The following is a 19,876-nucleotide window of genomic DNA, read 5'->3' on the forward strand; positions in this document are numbered from 1 at the left end:
AGGACGCGAGCTGGGTAAGCGATTTTGAAAGCCACACTCGATGATGTAAATTAATGGATGAAACCAGGTCACGGACCGGATCCGGCCCGCGGACCGAATTTTGCTCACTATTGGCGTAGAGTCTTCACGGCCTTGGAACGAGTTTTCGTCCTTACTCTGTATATATCGTGTCTATGTGGAATGGAAAGACGTGTCCAACATGGAGAATTACGTTTCATTGTGAAAGTGTCCTTTCTGCATATGTTATCACTTTTATGTAAATAAGACATGTCTAGTTATTTTCTTAGAATGGTGCGTTGAACAGATGTTTACGGTATTACACTTTTACTGAAATTTTACACAAAATAAGGTCCTTAGTCCTTATCATTTGCTCATAGGTTCCTTTGTTTTAACTGCCAAATTTTAAAATATATTCATTCGAGGAAAATAAATTTATTTCATTGTATAATAGTTTATATAGTTTGGATGGCATTAGCTGCCAATACAGTATGCTTCTGGGAGAAATTTTTCATAAAATATACTTTTAGGTGAAGGACAGATGGCCCTACTTCCTATGGTTTCGCGTATTATCTAGGTTTCACGGTTTCGTATTGACACTAAATGGATGTTTCTTTTGTTTTTGATTTTATGTCCCAGGCACATTGTGGTGCAAAGACTGTAGGCTTTGGACACACCGGCAATAAATTCTAATTTAATATTATTGTGAAGTATTAAATTGGATCAGAAATAGTTTAAAATTACCATATGAAGAGATAAAAGAACAATTAGCATTTGCCGTCTTATTTCATGTCTGTAAAGTGTATCGAAGAATGATTGTGTGTGTGTGTGTGTGTGTGTGTGTGTGTGTGTGTGTGTGTGCTTGGATACGTGTTCAACAAATCGACAACCTCATCAATAACTGAATACTCATCACACAACATTCACAGTGTTTGAATCTCTTGTGTCATTGCGATATTTAGCATACTTTCACATTTGTTCTTTTTTTACTAGGAAATATTAATCATTAAAGGTGTTTTATTGTTGTTGTGGGTTTAATACTATTTTTCAGCACACGATAAGCTATATATATGGCGGTCAGTATAACCGCTGTGGGAAGAACCACTGGTAGGCTTTCTCACATACCCACATTGGCCGGGCCGAGCCTGAAACTCGTGCGGAAAGTATGTGTGTGTGTGTGTGTGTGTGTGTGTGTGTGTGTGTGTGTGTGTGTGTGTGTGTGTGTGTAAGTGTTTTGGATTTTTAACTTAGCTTTATGAGTTGTTCAGTCATGACGCTACAATGTCTGCAGTGTGACAGTTTATAGTGTTGTCTAGCACTGGGGCATCATGCCGCATACATTTAACATGATGTTCCACCATGTCACATTATCCTAACACCAGGCCGACCAGTCCTAACACTAACGTTTTAATACTGAACGCCTAGCGAGGCAGCTTTTAGTACCATTTTTATAAGTCTTTAGTATGACTCGGCTGGGTTTCGAACCCGCGACCTCCCGCATCCGAGGCGGACGCTCTAACCACTGGGCCACCGGAGCGGTCTACATGCGGATAGAGGTGAGATAGCAGTGATCGGTAAGGCTAGCGCTATTGACCGCTGTGCCACCCGTTGGACACAGACGCAAAAGTCAGGATATGTGCATCGTTATATTTGTTTTCGTTGAAATATAAGATTTATTGACTGCCTGAAATTCAGAAAAAGTTTCATTGCAGATTTATATACTCATTTTGATTTTGCAAGTCTCTCAATTTTCCGTCAATTTTTTTGTTTGTAATAATAGTCGTGGAAAGAAATGTACACGTCGTGGCGAAGACAGGTACGCGACATAAGTTAAATATGTTGTGTATTGTTTGACACTCACGAGGGCCGGAATCCTTGTGATTTGTTTTAGCAGACTGTGTCGAGAACTTGCTCATAAAACTAAGTAACCAATGACAGCTTTGGATCTGGAGTAAATTATTTGAAACAGTTTTAAATGCTCTCTTTGTTTCCACGTATATACGTGTATTATTACATCTGATTGATGTTACACGAAAGACTGTAGTCTTCCCAACAAGCAATCAGTCCCTCACACCCAACCCCCACCCCAGCCCGATGCATAAACACGCCTGCCACTCGTGTCAGGTTTCTTTGTTATTTTATTGTGTGATCTGATACTCGAATATTAATGTACAGGCGTATTTTCTGTAATGCAAATACAGTACATAACCAATCCAGACATTCAGAAATCTCCGCATGTCGTCTAAATGCAAGTCTAAAGGCATTTAAACAAGCGGTCGGAATCACCGCTCTAACTACGGAAGAAAGGAAATCTTACGATCTCTAAATAACCAGACCTTTGTTTGAGTATGGTTCTGATGGAAAACATATTACGGTGGACTACATTCTTCGCTTTGTTTGGAAAAAGTGTCAAATAAAACATTCCAGGTAGAAAATTTGGATTCACCACTTCATGCCCGGAAATTCCAGTGTCCCGTTTAATGGCATTATGAGCTTATGACATGCTCCATCATCCATCTTGCGTTGTCTGGGCTCTAAATGGCCGAGTGATCTAAGGCGCTCGCCTTTACTGAACACTGCAATCTGTCCACGTGTGTTTGATTCTCGTGCTTGGCCAGTGTGGATGTGTGAAAGTTTGTCAGTAGCGTCTGCGTGGGTTCGAGTCTCAGGCTCTAGAGTGCGTATGTGACAAAGCTTGCTAGTTGCTTCACTTGAGTCGATGGTTTTTCCAGGGAGTTTTTTTTTGTTCTTCCTCAACCAGATTTACTGGCAGCCGCGTATAGCCATCATGTGGTGAAGATGGCGTTAATCCCAAAACAACAACTGTTATATTTTATAACTTCTTCTGTGTTTTGTTCAAATACAAAAGAAATCATCATGGCATGAAACTCTTTCCTATTTGTTCAAATTATGCCGATCCGCCTTCAACCCACCCACCCCCACCTCCCAAATTAGTAAAACCTTGAAAGGGCATCATCTCAAATCCGCTAAATATTCGACTCCATTTGTCGCAAAGTACTGGCGTGAAGTTATTTCAGTTTCAAAAATGTTGCCGATCTGCCATAACTGTGGCCGCCGTCATTATAAATAGGACAGCATTTAAATGGCTGCCTCTCAGAAACTGTTAAAATAAATTTAACCAAATTGCCAGAAAACATCTTGCCGTGAAGGTCTTTTACATTTATTCAAATGATTTCGTCCGCCATGAGATGTGTTCGTGTTACTAAAAACGGCGAAATCATTAAACTACTTCTGGCAGAAAACTCATTTGACGTTATGTAATGCCATGTAGGCCTACATGCTTGAAGGGTGGGGTTTTGTGAACAGTTACAAAGTTATAAACTCTGGCCCCAGGGGCTGTGGGAGATCCGTGGGACAATGCTTGTAGTATAAACAACTTTTTGATACAGAGAACACGTCTGGTATAGGAAAGAAAATAAATCACACCAACATTGATACATAATATAGCAGCTATGTGAAATAAGCTTTTATACCCTACCAACTGTTTAGTACATTTGTGAATTTACATTCACACTCTCTTAATGTCAGGTTCTCATTTTGGGCAATATGAGGTCCACTTGGGTGTCATGTTATGTAGTTGCGATGTGGTTCAGAATTTTCACATGAACAATTTGTGTACGGAAAATACTTTTTCTGACAGAAAATGTAGAAAAAGAATTCGTTTTTAAAAGAGACAAAGTAGGTAAATAATTTTTAAGTCTGCATTAAGAAATCTAACATTTTAGGTGTAATATACATTCAGATAATCACGTCATTTATTTTCTTTTTGTCGCTTATGGTTAGATGAAATCTCGTTGATACACAACATTGTTCGGATGTTTGCACTCATTATTGTTCAAATGGTTGCATTCATTATTGATGAAAGAGTTAGATAATAAGCGGTGGCCATGCATGTGAAATAGGCCATTTTGCACATGATAGGCCGGTCCTGTTACCAGTATGGAGTTCATATTTCTGACCCGAGTTTGATCAAGCATGAAATAAATGCTTACATCATCAAGATCCTGGATGTGTTCGATAATGAGTGAGATCCGCACATATTATTACGCTATTCTTGCTGGTTATTGACTGGTCATATTACCTGTCACTTTTTTGATCCGATTTTGATGAAATCTGAAATATATTCTTATATTATTAACATATTGGATAACATCGATAATGAGCGGCAACCATGCATATTAATAATACGACTGTAGATATGTTTAATAATGCGGTCTTGGATACGACTGACTGAGCTGTTACTGTTATAGCCGCCTTATTTCTGATCCTGATTTGATCACACTTGAAAATGGACCTATATCATCAAGATTTTGGAGAACTTAGATAATGAGAGAAATCCATGCATGTTAATCGAGTGATCTTGAGTCTGATAGACTGAATTTATTAACCACACTGGAAGCCATAGTTCTGATACGATGTGCAAAATTCGCATATTAATGAGGTGATCTTGCGTGTGATTGATTGAGCTTCTTACCACTCCAACACTGTGTTTCTGAACTAAGTTTAATCAAACTAGATCAATAATAGGCTTACATCGTCTAGATCTTGGATTGGTACATCTATAAGCATATGCATATTGACGCTGTAATTTTACATCGTTGCTTACAGCAGTGTCTGACACTCACGTGTAATACGTGCAACAGTGTGTCTGACACTCACGTGTAATACGTACAAAAGTGTGTCTGACACTCACGTGTAATACGTACAACAGTGTGTCTGACACTCACGTGTAATACGTACAAGCGCATTCATCCATGCACTGTAGTAAAACAAACTTAAGATATACGTATGTATGAATGTATGTATGTATGTATGTATGTATGTATGTATGTATGTATGTATGTATGTATGTATGTATGTATGCATGCATGCATGCATGCGTGCACGCAAGCACGCACGCAGGTATGTTTTCGAGATATGAATGTGTGGTGTTATCCATAAGAAATTTGTGAGGCGCACTCTTAATATGATAGAGAGTTAGTGCCTGTTATATCACTTTGGGGATGATATTCCACAACACTGCTGCAGAATATGTAAAAAATATATTGCATATAGTCGCTTTGAATGAGGCAAAAGAAGGTTACAGTTTGAAATAAACCGCATGATTGGCTGAGCGTTATGCTATTTGAAAGAGTGTATTTCAGACCACGTTTAACGAATCTTGGTAAATAGGCTATATCTCTTCAAAATATTGGAAGAGTTTCACTATGCCCGAGACGATTGCGATTTAGCTCCAGGTTGGCTGTGGTTCATTTATTACTTTAGTGCATGTGTTTTTAATTGGATTAGGATTTTGATCAAACCTGCCGTATATGCCCGTTTCATCAAGATCTTTCTTGTGTATGTTCATGTGTGAAATTCACGCATATTATTGAATTCACTTTGCATTTGATCGGGAGAGCTGTCAACATTCTAGTAAGTATATTTCTGATCAGATTTTGATCAAACTTATGAAACAATGTTATATCATTAAGATGAGATTGAGTATGTGCAAAACGTGTGCGTGTGAAAGAGCTAATAGTCTACCTAACCGGCTTAGCTAGTGACAAATCAAGAGACGAATCCAAATTGTATTTGGCTCTATCTGAGTAAACAAACTTTCATTATCATTGTCGTCTAGAGGTTGTCTAATAATGGGATGTATACATATTAATGGGATACCTTGCAACTGATTGGCTGAATTTGCTACGTCTATTGATCTAGAAACATTATTTTTTATAAAATAAAATGTTGGTCATTGAGTTTATCTCATCAAGATCTTGGATGATTTTGATTACGAAGACTGTACCTTGATAATGATACCTTTAACTGTAGAAAGAATTTGTATCAGAATATATTAAAATAGACAAAGTGAACACGAAATAAAGTTTTGGAGATAGTTTACATAGGTTGTGTTCCTACAGTATTTTATAAAACTTTAAGGAGGTGAGCGATATCAGGTACACACGGGTCTCTTGTTTCAATATTTGTTCTGATTTAGAGAACTGATAAAGAATATCTAGTGATGACTTAAGAGATTTTTCAGGGAATTATGATTGAGTATAATGTATGTACATGTCGTAAGGTGAACTATTCTGTATGATTTGTTTTATTGCTTTAATATTTGGACTTCGTATTATTATATGAGCTAATATCGCTTCAAAGATATTTCTGTTAATTTTATAGTCGAAATATAGGTAAGTTCTTAATGTTACCGATATGGGCTTGGTTTGATTAAACTGCAGTTGGACCTGTGCTTTTTTCTGCGAAAAACATAAACTATTTTTTATACCAAAAGTGATTTTGACGGGATGAAAGTATATTGTTTAACGATACAGTCTGCCTAGGATTTCAGTGGCGTAAGACTTTAAATGAGTAAAATCACATGTTCTTGCCTCTCCAACCACCAGTCACTAAATTCCTATGGAAAATTACCATGGAACTAATGGAGAGCTTTGATACGAAAAATGTGGCTTAGTGTCATGGGACTCATTATTTGCCCACTTAATTGTCTATAAAAGGTGAAAATTGGCTGAATTAGATTATACAAAAAAGTGTTGATATTTTGCCTCTGTGTTTTTCTCCAAACCTTCGACTAAGCTTATCCAATGTATAAAATAAATAGATAATAAAATAAAAAATAATATAAAATAAAAACTTATATTGAGAAAGACTAAACGATTTCTTTTGTATTTTATGTAATCCAACAAGAGGTCGAGATATTGATATTGGTGTCTCCCTTGGCTGAAGTGGCTTAGTGGAAGACGTTTGGCTCATGACCAGAACGGTTTGGGTTCGATTCCCACGATCAGCTCATCCCCGACCGGTTACCATGGTGTGTTCTTCGGCGGGGCATACTGTACTACCTTTCTCAATATGACAATAACAACGTTCATGTATCGCAAAATATCAAATCAAACCAAAACAGTGATTCGATGTATGCCAAGCAGTGTTTATAAGCATTATGGTTTAACAACCGATCACACATTATGTGACAGCTGCTTAATGAGATTATGCTTCGACATTGTGAAACGGTGAAAGCGTGGAAGCGAACATAAATTTTAAAAGGTCAGTCCTCAACGGTTGTAAGGAATGAAATATAGAATTTACGGAGAGTAAGAAATGATTTAAAATTGATTATTTTCAGTATTTAAAAGACTGAATTTCTTCCAAAACTGTGTCCTCTTATTTTAAGGATTTTATTTTTGTTCGACTTTGTCAATGTTTTGTGTGCTTGTGTTGAACAGTTTTTGTAATATCACTACCTTTTATCTTTTGTCTCATGGTTGGATATTTACTTTTAGTTGGACGGGTTTCTCATCCTGGCGAGTTTGGTAAGGAGTTTGACTTTTTGATTTTCTCTTTGTCTTCACCAGCTTTTGCCTGGATTCAGAAAATTTAATGTTAGGATTTACGATAATATGGTTATGCACGGCATCAGTGTTGTTGGGATTTTTTTCTTTTATTTTTATCTATAATTTAATGCACCTGTTAAATTTTTTAACATACATACTTTTATCTTGTCGGATGGCATGTTTGCCTCTTATCTGGAAGGGCTTATCCACATACAGTTTTGTGGCAATTGTACTTTACATTTTTTAAAACTAATATTTAATTTCTTGTTTAAAACAAGGATTGTGCTGACGAGCTATTAAATAATTTACAGATATACCTATAATGAAACATCACACGATGACTCGGTAGGTGACTCGGCTGTTTAGATTCAGCCAGTGGATTGTTAAATTTCTCATAAAAATGAAACCATTAATAAATTTTAAAGGATCGAGGAAACGTTGAAAATTGATTTAAAAAAATACTTGTTCTTGTATTAGACGGTCGTGTTTTGCTGGCTTGATGATAAAGAAGTTTGTTTTTAGTGATAAAGTATTCTCTGAATATTGTTTTATTTAGTCATAAATAGCTGAGAAAGTACATATTTAAACCATCGTCACCATGATCGTGAAAGGCACGTTGCTTACATAAATGTCAATCAGATGTGGCAACAAATTAAACTGGGTATAAATAAAACAGATTGCAGTAAACTAATAAAAAAGTTAACTGAACAATCTACCTATAAATTACACAAGCAATTTCCTTGGAAATAAATTGAAGATTGGGTGGAAGAAAATGAAAATGAAAGTACATGGTTAGGGGTCGAAAGAGTTTATAAAAGCCAAAAGAGCTATGTAGAGTTTAACTTGATAGACAAGTTCGCAACGATCCTAAGGCTGAACGTTTATATAAAGAGAAAGTAGAGGAAAAAGGGTGCTAGAAGACACGATGCAAAATGTTTGTTATTCAATAGGTGGTGGTAAAACTTTCTGATTTCATGTTCATATAGTCAAAAACTATTTCCTCACAGAGGTACACACATTTTGTTGTGAAACACGTTAAAGTTCGAGGAATAACCAACCAAATCATTGTTTATTGTGAAGACTGTTTAAGTTATAAAGGAATAACTTACCAGTTCATTGTTGTTTTTTTTAAAATTATATCAGAACTGTTGATGTTAACAAGGAATAACCAACAAAATCATTGTTTATTGTGAAAACTCTTGAAGTTAACAAATTGTTTGTTGCGAAGAATAATGTAGTGAACAAAGAACAAAGAACTAAAACATTTGTTTATTGTGAAAAATGTTGAAGTTAACAACGCGTGATCAGCCAAATTATTGTTTGTTTTGAAAAATGTTGAAGTTAAAAAGGAATGACAAACCAAATCAATCAATGATTTATTGTAAAAATGTTGAAATTAATAAGGAATAACCAACCAAATAAATGGAGCAATTGCATAATTGATTATTCCATTTTGACATAAATGGAGCAATTGCTTAATTGGTTATTCCATTGTGACATAGTTCATAGTTTACTGCATCATAGCACATGGGTTTCTTCAGGAAACATTGTTAGCACTGTACGTAAAATCAAACTTGAAATATTGAATTATTTCCAGGCATAATATAGCTTTTATCTACTGAAAACAATGTCCAATAGAGGAAAAGCCATTATCAATACCATTTATCATGCAACATTAAGCTTTTTTTTTCTTAGGGCCGCATACAACTTATTTTTGAAAAAGCTATTAAAGTTTACAGTAAGTCCTTTGTCTAGCATAGATTTGAAGAAGCTGTTATACCCGTTATTTCATGCTTATTTTATCCAGTCCGCATGTGACTAATATTACCTGAACTTTCCTAGATGAAATGATTACTCAATAAATGGGGTATTTTAGACCAAGAGACCACATTTATGTTGTGCAAAGCGCGCCATAAAAATGTTCGACTCCTTTTGAAGGAAAATATTGTAACAAAACCTACAGCGGTACAATGTATAACATCTACAGAGTAAACTAAAATCAGTCACCACTCAAAAATCTAAGCTGTCTCTTTCGTATTTGGAACTGATGCATGGTTATGAACTTTGCGAGGAGCACAGCTGTTATGATTCGACAAATGAGTAAAATCAAGTGCACCTCCCTTATATCATACAATACCGATAGAAAAAAGGTATTACGCCGCCTGCAAATTCTGGGTTGTAGACGATTAACGAGATTAAACTGATTTGGATAAAGAGATTGACGGTTAAAACAATATAGATGCCAAAGAAGGAGTATGAAGCAACGTTATTACAGTCCCAGTTTGTATTGTGTAACAGCAGTTGTATTAGTTGTCGCAGGAACAGATATATACGAGTGTAGTTGTTATTTTACTTTTTGTGGGTTAGATAAAGCATTGCAAGGATTTATTGGACAAAGTTCATTGAGTTCATCAGTACAGTCGGTATGAATCGGATAACAATAAACGAGATTGAAATCGATCAGGATAAGCTTGCTTTTTTATATCCTCATTGAGTATAATAGATACAAAGAGATAATAAAGTCAGTCAGGAAGAAATTTAACAATGTTTTGAAAGTAAAGACATTTAAATAGATTGATGTTGGAACATTTAACTCGAAACCTCTAAGCGTGTGCACAGCATAGCAGGAAGTATATAATGCTTACAACAATGGATATAAAATGAACAGAGAAAACACGCAAAAAACATAAGTTGGTAACATAAGTGTTTGTACTTGATTTGATTTAAGAAATAGACATAATAACAGATTTCAAGGTACTGGTCATAAATTAACTTATGTGCAATGCCGTATTCACCGAGAACTTTTAACAGAAAGGAAAATGGTCATGCTCAAAAATATATATTTAGTGTGTATCAGATGCTCCAGTAAACATTAAAATCACATTTGTTATTATTAATATCATCGATTTTACCTGAAGATAAATATACACAGAATGCAAAACATAATTTTTGAAGTGATCAATTACGGAAAAACTGTTTGCGCCAGATCTGATGAATCTGCTTACAAAAATATATCAACTACATCAATATAATCATCAACTACATCTATATAATCTGTTCAATATTTCTGGACAGCAAGACTTGCAATATAAGTAATTAATTAAAGATAATTGTTATAGACTCTGATTTTATGTTTCTTCCAAATTACTGAATACCCATCTTAAGAAATATTTTTGCAACTTATTTTGTAACAAATCTGAAGAGGTAATCAGAATATTGCACAATTCGTATATGGCGCTTTCAAGCAGAGGAAAATATGTTACAAATTGTGTGATTATATATATTCTGTCATGTATGTAATTAATACAAATTGTGTAATTATATTCTGTCATGTATGTAATTAATACAAATTGTGTAATTATATTCTGTCATATGTATGTGATTATATGACTTACAACCATATTGTAAACTTGGAAAATACCAATGTGTGTCTACCCTAGTTATATATTTTCCTCATTATAACTTTGTACTTGGGCAAATGACCTTATGCAACAACAATAAAGTTATATTAATTTATGAACAAGAATGCAAATAAGTGCAAAACCTAGCTTTTAGCGGTGGATATTTTAAAATGCATCTTCCGGGGATCGTTCAAAAGTACAGCTCTCTAATAAAAGATTTCAGATAATACACGTTTTATGGTTGTGTTGTTACAGTAAAGAAAAAAAAAAGTAATGGAAAATGTAGAAGAAATAAAAGGATACAGTGTAGTTGCTCGCCAACAATCAGTCACTGCGTATAATTTGCTTCAGTAGTATAATGTACGTATATATCGTGATAGTAATGTATACGTTTCGAATTTTTAATTTATGACATATTGTTACATTCTGTAGCAAACTTTCATTCCGTCTTTATCAGCACTGAATAAATAAGTTTTACCTTTTACATAACTCTTTAATGGTACGTCGTTCGCTTAATCTGTAAAAAAAAAAAAATCCGACAAGTTTCGTATTCCTTGTGGGATACCAGGTATGGTGTCCTTTTTGTGATACCGGATATGGTGTCCTTTGTGAGATACCAGAAATAGTGCCCTTTGTAGGATATCAGAGATGTTTTTTTTTTTTGTGGGATGCCATATATGGTGTCCTTTGAAGGATACCGGATATGGTGTCTTTTGTTGGATACCATATATGGTGTCCTTTGTGAGATACCATATATTGTGTCCTCTGTGGGATACCAGATATCGCGTCCTTTGTGGGATACCGGATTTGGTGTCTTTTGTGGGATACCAGATATGGTGTCCATTGGTTAGTCACTTGAGTCTTATATAATTAATGCTGTCCTTAACCCCACCATTAAAACACAATGAATGTACATTAGTCATTAACAGCCTCTTGCTGTGGCCATGTATTTTTTAACTTGTAATGTTCGTACATCAATTGTTATGATGCTTTTGAAATTGTAAATTGCTTCTGATAATTTTATTTTCTTGGTTTTCAAACAAATAGTAAATCAGCATCAGTAAGTGTTCTTCTTAAAAACGTTCGATGTAAAAATTTTATTTTCCCCTTACATATGTCAACTGTCCTTTTTCTAAGAGCTTATGCAATCAGTCTCACAATCATCTGATATTTCTAATACATTTTCTTTCATTCATTTTATTATTTTTCATCTTTTCTACTTCACATTTTCGCTGGAATACGCCGTTAACTTTGGAAACAAAATATCCTATAAGAAGAAAGGTATTGATATTTTTCAAACAAGGTCGTAACATCCTTGTATATTCTACAAATCAGATGACTTCACAAGTGTCATTAGTAAGAGAAATGTAAAGCTATAGCCCATTTCATGCAGACTTCGGTGAACTTCGTAATTTGCTCGGAATTTTGATCACGTGGAGGGTGATCAGCTGACCGTAATAGGCACTCGATAGGTGGTGGGCAAAATATGGCGGACGCTTCAGCCTCAGCATCAACTTCTGTAACTACTTCAACATCGTTTATCGAGTTGAAAAATGTATATTCAACAGCGATGCTACAGCAAATATTGACGGAATTTAATACTGGAACTATCCTGTCTTATTTTCTGGAAACCAGGGCGGATTTCAAACCCATACGAGAGAGTAGCTTTGAGCTGTTTACATCTGAACATGTACATGTAAGTAAGGAAACGGTGTCGAAGTAAACAAATCTAATCCTGACAGGCAAAGAGCAAGTTGTTCAAACTATTTATGTGCATCCGAAACGTCACTATAATAAAATGCGTTTCATATGAGTTTATCAGATTTGTTTTTGAAAGTCTGTGGATAATTTACATATAAATTTCAATAATTTAATTAATTTTATTTCTGAAATATTTATAAACAACAATGGACGTCATTTTGTTATGTACATGTTCCCACCAGCGTTTGATTGGCTGGAGTATAATGTAACTCGGGAGGTTATTCGGATAATTACAGAGCAACTCGGTTAAATTCGGTATGAAATGGGCTATGCCCCTCCTATTTTCGCGGTATTTATCGTTTATGCTATAAGATATTCAAAGAATTCTATGAAGATTTTACAAAATATATTTACTAAGTTCTGAAGGAAAGAGTAAGAGATTTCGATTTCTAGCTACGGAGTTCTGATCCCAAGGAAAACGGGATTTGTCTCTAATCTTATATAACACAGGGAAACAAATACAGTTTTCACTATTTCAGGTATATTTAACACATTAATCTGTTGTCGATACTTTTGCTACATTTATTGAACAAAACTCTGGAATAATAGGAAAATATGCAAGTTACCAATATATTTCGGTAAGTAAACACCAAACATGAGTTTATTGAATCAGCTTAAAATATAGTTAAATGTTAATGGATTGAATTACTCCAAAATAAATTTTATTACCATAAAAATGTAATTTCTTTCTTAAATTATTTTAAAGTTATTTCCTTGCACTTTTGTCAACATGAAAGTTAATTGCTCTGTTTAATAGTATTTTCTTAATTTATTTCATCTAAATGTTATGTGTGAATGTGTTTATGGTTATCCTCTGATGTAATGTTTTCACTCCCCGTGGAATTGCACCCCATTTTTGCTAATCCCTAAAGTACCTTGAGGGATGTTATCAAATCTAGAAACGTTTGAACATTTGCATATTTATTAGTTTATTTTCTGGTCTTATATCATTAAAAAGATAGATTTGATCCTTCACACTTACACAACAGATACAGACAGAAAGAGATATAATTTTGTCTAATTTTTCTGGACATATATCAAAATAGCTTATGGCATGTTATATTGTCCGTTGTCTGTTCGACGACGTTCGTTCATCCGTTAGCACAAGTTTATTATCGCTATTCCTCCAAACAACTTGCAGGATTGCCACGAAAAGACACACGCACGCACGCACGCATGCACACACACACGTCTTAGTGGTCATATATTTTTAAACATCGTGCTGTTCGCAAATCTAATATGGCCGGAACAAAAACCATCTTTAAAATCTTGTTATGGTTACTCCTCCTGAACGGATGGTTATATCAACAAATCGTTTCCATTAAAAGTCTACATATTATGTTTAGCTGGACCTAAATGACAATCGGACCGATTTGATATCCAGTATGGCCGCCAGGGCAACAATTTTGAAAATATTGTTATCTATGTCGTGTCTGAATGGGTGGTCATTTTAACATATAGTTTTAAATAAATGACTTCTTATGATATATAGTTAACTAATCTAAATAAATATGGTGCCGATCTAGTTTTAAATATGTCCGCCACGCCAGCAATTTTGAAAGTCTTGTTATCGCCATTCTTCCAGAATGGATGGTCAATATCAACATGGAGTTTTCAATAATAAAAAACTTATAAGTCTAGTTAGTTTAAATTAAACCTTTGCTGATCTGGATCCAGTATGGCCGCCACAGCAGCCACCTTGAAAGTATTGGTATCGCTACTCATCCTGTATGGGTGGTTATATCAACAAGGGTTTTCACCAAAAAATTATTATGATGTCTAGTTGCTCCTAAATAACATGGTGCCGATCTTAAGTTCAATATGGCCGCCATGGTAACCAGCTTGAATATCTTGTTATTGCAGCTCCTCCTGAACAGAAAGTTATATTGGCATGGGGTTTTAACAAAATACTTTTTTTGATGTCCAGCTGATCTTAAATGAACATGATACGGCTATAACATCCAATATGGCCACAACCAGCGACCATCTTCAACAACTTGTTATCACTCCTTCTCCTGAATGGATGACCGTATCATTATGAGATTTTCAATGAAAGACTTCTTATGTTGTCTACTTGGTCCTACTTGAAACTGATTTCAATCCGATGTCCACTATGGAAACCACAGCAGCCAGCAAGAACATATTTTTATCGCTACTTCTGCTGTTCGGAAAGTGATAATGACATGGAATTTTCACCTTAAGACTTTTTATGATGTCCAGTTGGTCCTGAGTTAAAATGAGTCTGTTCTGTGCTCTAATAAGGCTTTCACTGTGGCCAACTTGAAAATCGTCTTATCGCTATTTGTCCTGCATGATTTGTCACCATAGTGTTTTCACTACAAGATTTCATATAAAGTTCTTTTTTGATCATAAATTAAAATGGAGCTGATCAGATGTCCAGTATGTGACCATCTCGAAAATCTTGCTTTAGCTGCTCCATTTTAAAGAGACAGTCATTTTGACATGGATTTTCATTAGAAGAGGTCTTATGGCGTCTTTTTTTTGGCCTAAATGAACATTACTTACCATCATTATCGCCACCGTGGTGGCTATCATGAACATATTTATTTATACTTCTTTTAAATGGATGGCTATATCAACACCGGGTTTCACCAATAGAATGCGTATGATACATAGTTGGTCCTAAATCAAAATGGTGCCAGTCCTGCATCTAATATGACTGACATGATGCCTATCGCGAAAAACCTTGTTGTCACTAATCCCCCTGAACTGACTATTATTATCACATATGTCCAACACAACAGCTAATTTGATAGTCTTGTTATGGCTGAAGATTATCAGAGATGGTTTCAGTACTCAGCAGTTAAAAAGAAGAAATGATCTTTTCTTGAATGTTAGGAAAAAAATTCTCCCAGTTGAGCATTTGTCCCTTCAAGGGACTTTTCTTAAGGAACGCATTTATTATACAAGTATATATGCATTGAGTCAGATAGATGCATGCTGATATACATATATATATATATATATATATATATATATATATATATATATATATATATATATATATATATATATATATATATATATATATATGATATTTATGGTATGCATTTATTATCATGACCAATCTTTAAAGCACTAAAAAATAAACCCCTTTATGTTTATATTAGACCTATTAAGCAACAGAAAACAAAAGTGTTTACCTTTTTATATCTTGCCCATTCAGATGTATTAAACTGGATGTGAATCATGCGACCATTGAAACGTCTCGGCGCAAGCGCTTGAATCAGAAGACCAGAAAGGGAGATGCTTCTGCATAAAGAATTGTCTTGATGAATGTTATCGGTCATTTTTTTTTGGGGGGGGGGGGGTCAGTGGTAATGAAAGAAAAAGATGGTAAGCGTACACTGAATTCATTTCAGTTTTCGTAAGAAACTGATCTAAGAACAAAGTTCTGCTATCAAGGAACACTATCACGTGTACTTGTGCTGGCTATTGCAGCAACTGTAGCGAAGTTAGGAAATACTCAGATGATTCCAATTACCGCGAATTTAGACATGACACGAAACAAGTAATATGGAGTATGTTTTTAGCCTTTTATTACAAACACAGTTCAGTAAAGTATTTAAGGAATTTTGACAAACCTAAAACAAAAGTTTTAAAACTGTCATTTTTCGTTCTTACTTTCTTTTCTTTTGTTTGCAAATGTGCATTTGGTTCAGTTGTTTCTGCGTATTCGTAATCCAAAAGATTGCGGGGGTATTGTTTCCAGGGATATGGTCAATAACATAATATAGCCAATAATGTAGTAAAGTACCGTTAAACACACACACACACACACACACACACACACACACACCTTAAAAACATCAGCATCCAGACAGAACAATTGGCTTGTTTTAATTAGGACTAAACTGCGTCTCTTTTTCAAGCAAGTTCGTTTAATAAAATTAGACTACATTATAGAAACAAAACTAATGCTGCATACGGCATTTGAAGGGAGTGGTTTAATTTGCTAATTGACAGCCACCTTTATTGCATGAAGAAGGAATCTGTGAATATTCCCGCCAGGCAATTAATTTGATCAAAATCTTGTGCTGTAGATGTAACCAGTATGCAGTTTGTGCCAGCGCTTGGCTATTCAGCGTATCAAAATCCAAAAATAGTAGCAATTTAAACGCGGAAAGCAATTGTTTTCCAGATGTTGACAATCATCTTGCACTGTTCTTTGCCCAGGAGGTGGGGCAATTTCATTTGCATAATCCAAAAGTAGGCTCTTTTATGACCACCACTCTTGTTGTTATTTAGAATAATATTTCACCTACACAGAGGAAAACATTGTATATTTTCTCATGGAACCCTGGTGTATTTCACTTTCTTTATATATATGTAAAACCTATGAGCAGCAGCACTGAACAATTCATTTCTCGCGAAACTGCCCTTAATTCTTATCACTCTTTTGGGATAGTTTAAAATTATATACGACTCTTATGCATATTTGCTATTCACCACATCATGCTTGAAGGTACGAATTCGAATTTTAAATGATATGAATGAATTATTTCGACATTGCGTAACATGTGAATTTTTCCAATGGATTGACAGGGACATATACTTTAAATGTTGAAGGTTGAAAACTCAAAATTTTCACTCCAGCAATCTACGAAAATCCATTTATTGTAGCTTCTTTAACTTAGCTGTGAGCTAAGGCCCTCCACAAGGTGTTATGATGTTTTTTGTATCTTTGTGATAAGAGTGAATATCACTGATACTCGCTCTCTCTCTCTCTCTCTCTCTCTCTCTCTCTCTCTCTCTCTATATATATATATATATATATATATATATATATATATATATATATATATATATATATATATAGAGAGAGAGAGAGAGAGAGAGAGAGAGAGAGAGAGAGAATTTAATAATACTAATAATACTATCATACAGGTTAGAGAATTTTTAATTCGTATTCTACGGATATTCGAACCCAGGTCTGCAGGTAAACGGCACCCATCGCCTTGCCTGCACACGAGCCCATATTCCCTCACGACTAAGCACACATCACCGAAAAGTGGTGTTACTCAAACGGTGTTATTTGCATTCGTGTGTAGCAGACACACTCGTATGACGACCTAGTAATTAATTCTCTAATAAATTGAACTCTGTGTTTGCGTATAATGTGGTATTTATGGTAGGCTTTCGATTTTAAGAAGAAGAGCTAATGGTTAGTTCATATTCTCCAAAAATGTAACTTGACCTGCAATCTAGCCTTACTAAAAGATTATATATAACTTCCAAAAGTCTGAAACTGTGTCATTTTGAGCACAAGAGCGATTAGAAAGTTCTGTAAAGTGTGAAGAACTTCCAGAGGTTTAAAAATGTAGAGAAATATCTGGCAGAATGGCAGACTACGCACATTCCGTGAAAACTCGGCAGTGTGAATACCCTGTTATTATTATTAGTGTTGCTATTTCCAAAGACTAAAATGTTAATGCTCTTCAAGGTACTATAATCATACCTCTCTTCATAACATACCTCAGTTTATTTCATACCTCTCTTGATATCATACCTTTCCTTATTTCATGACTCTCTTTATATTATACCTGTTTTTATATCACACCTCTGTTTATATCATACCTCTGTATTTCACACATCTGTTTATATCATACATCTCTTGGTATCATACATCTCTTTATATCACACCACTCTTGATTTCAGACACTTGATATCATACTTCTCTTGCTACCATGCCTCTCTTGATATCATACCTTTTTTGCTATCATGTCTCTCTTTATATCATAAAACTTTTGATATCATGCATCACTTGATATCATGCTTCTCTTGATATTACACCTTTCTTGATATCATATCTTTCTACAATACCTCTCTTTATATCATGCCTCTCTTGATATTATGCCTCTCGTGAGATAGTGCCTCTCTTTAAATCATTCCTCTCTTGATATCATACTTCCTTTATATCAGACCTCTCTTGATATCATACCTCTCTTGATATCATACCTTCCTTTATATCATACCTCTCTTGAGATGCATCTCTTGGTATCATACCTCTCTTGATATCATACCTTCCTTTATATCATACCTCTCATGAGATGCATCTCTTGGTATCATACCTTTCTTGATACCGTACCTCTCTTGATACCATACCTCTCTTGATAGTACTTTTCTCTTAATATCACACCTCTCTTTATATCATACCTCTCTTGATATCATACCTCCCTTTATATCATACCTCTCTTCATATCATACCTATCTTGAGATACATCTCTTAATATCATATCTGTCTTTATACCATACCTCTCTTGATATCATACCACCCTTTATATCATACCTGTCTTGATATCATACTTCTCTTCAGATACAACTCTTGGTATCATACCTCTCTTGATACCATACCTCTCATGATATCATACCTCTCTTGATATCATGTCTCCCTTTATATCATACCTCTCTTTATATCACACCTGCCTTCGTATCATACCTTTCTTTATATCATATCTTTCTTTATTTCACACATCTGTTTATATCATGCCTCTCTTTATATGATACCACTCGTAATATCATATTTCTCTAGATATTACTCCTCTCTTGATACGATACCTCTCTTGATATCATTTCTCTATTTATATCATACGTCTCTTGATATTATGCCTCCTTGTATATCATTCCTCTCTTTATTTCACACATCTGTTTGTATCATACCGCTCATGATATCATACCTCTCGTGATAACATCCCTCACTATTTTCATACCTCTCTTTATATCAACCTATCTTGGTATCATATCTTTCTTTATATTATACCCCTCTTTATTTCACGTATCTGTTTATCTCATACTTCTCTTGATATCATGTCTCTCTTGATATCATACCTCTATTTATATAATACCGCTCTTGATATCATACCTCTCTTGATATGATATCTCTGTTTATATAATATCGCTCTTGATATCATACCTCTCTTGATATTACGCCTCTCTTTGTATCACACCTCTGTTGATATCATACCTCTTTTAATATCATGTCTCTCTTAATATCATGCCTCTATGTATCATGCCTGTCTTTATACTACACCTCTCTTTATAGTTTTATTCAATGAAGAGGATATTAATTAGTAATGTGCCAAACCCAAACATGTAACAGTAGTATAGAACTTTAAACACCAAGGAGGGGTAGGTGGAATAAGTACGACGGGAAAACTCGCGATAAATCAATGACTGAGAAAAGTACGGTGGCAGGCTTTTTGCTGCGGATTTCAGATTTTCTAAGTATTATTTCATTGCACTGTCATACTTCCCCATTGACAATCTGCCAGAGGGCAGAAAAGCTGCTGGTTATTGGGAAATATATAAGAGGCGGCCTGCTATGGACCGCCATGATGGTGG

The 19,876-nt window shown here is 34.9% G+C and overlaps 1 protein-coding gene across 2 annotated transcripts in view; it reads left to right on the top strand.

Annotated features, from left to right (window-relative positions):
* Positions 1-19,876, top strand: part of LOC149801917 (putative G protein-coupled receptor B0563.6) — a 117,896-nt gene that overhangs the window by 71,808 nt on the left and 26,212 nt on the right. Inside the window, exon 1 of one of the 2 annotated variants that reach the window (XM_089956302.1) lies at positions 12,152-12,449. The exons of the other annotated variant lie outside the window; for it this stretch is intronic. Within the exon in view, the coding sequence (XP_089812428.1) occupies positions 12,240-12,449 (210 nt within the window). The 5' untranslated portion in view covers positions 12,152-12,239. Of the gene's footprint in view, positions 1-12,151; positions 12,450-19,876 lie in introns of those variants that run through there. 2 annotated transcript variants of the gene reach the window in all.

Source organism: Sinohyriopsis cumingii, chromosome 4 (assembly GCF_028554795.1).
Source record: "Sinohyriopsis cumingii isolate HCF-2022 chromosome 4, ASM2855479v2, whole genome shotgun sequence".
Lineage (NCBI taxonomy): Eukaryota > Metazoa > Mollusca > Bivalvia > Unionida > Unionidae > Sinohyriopsis > Sinohyriopsis cumingii.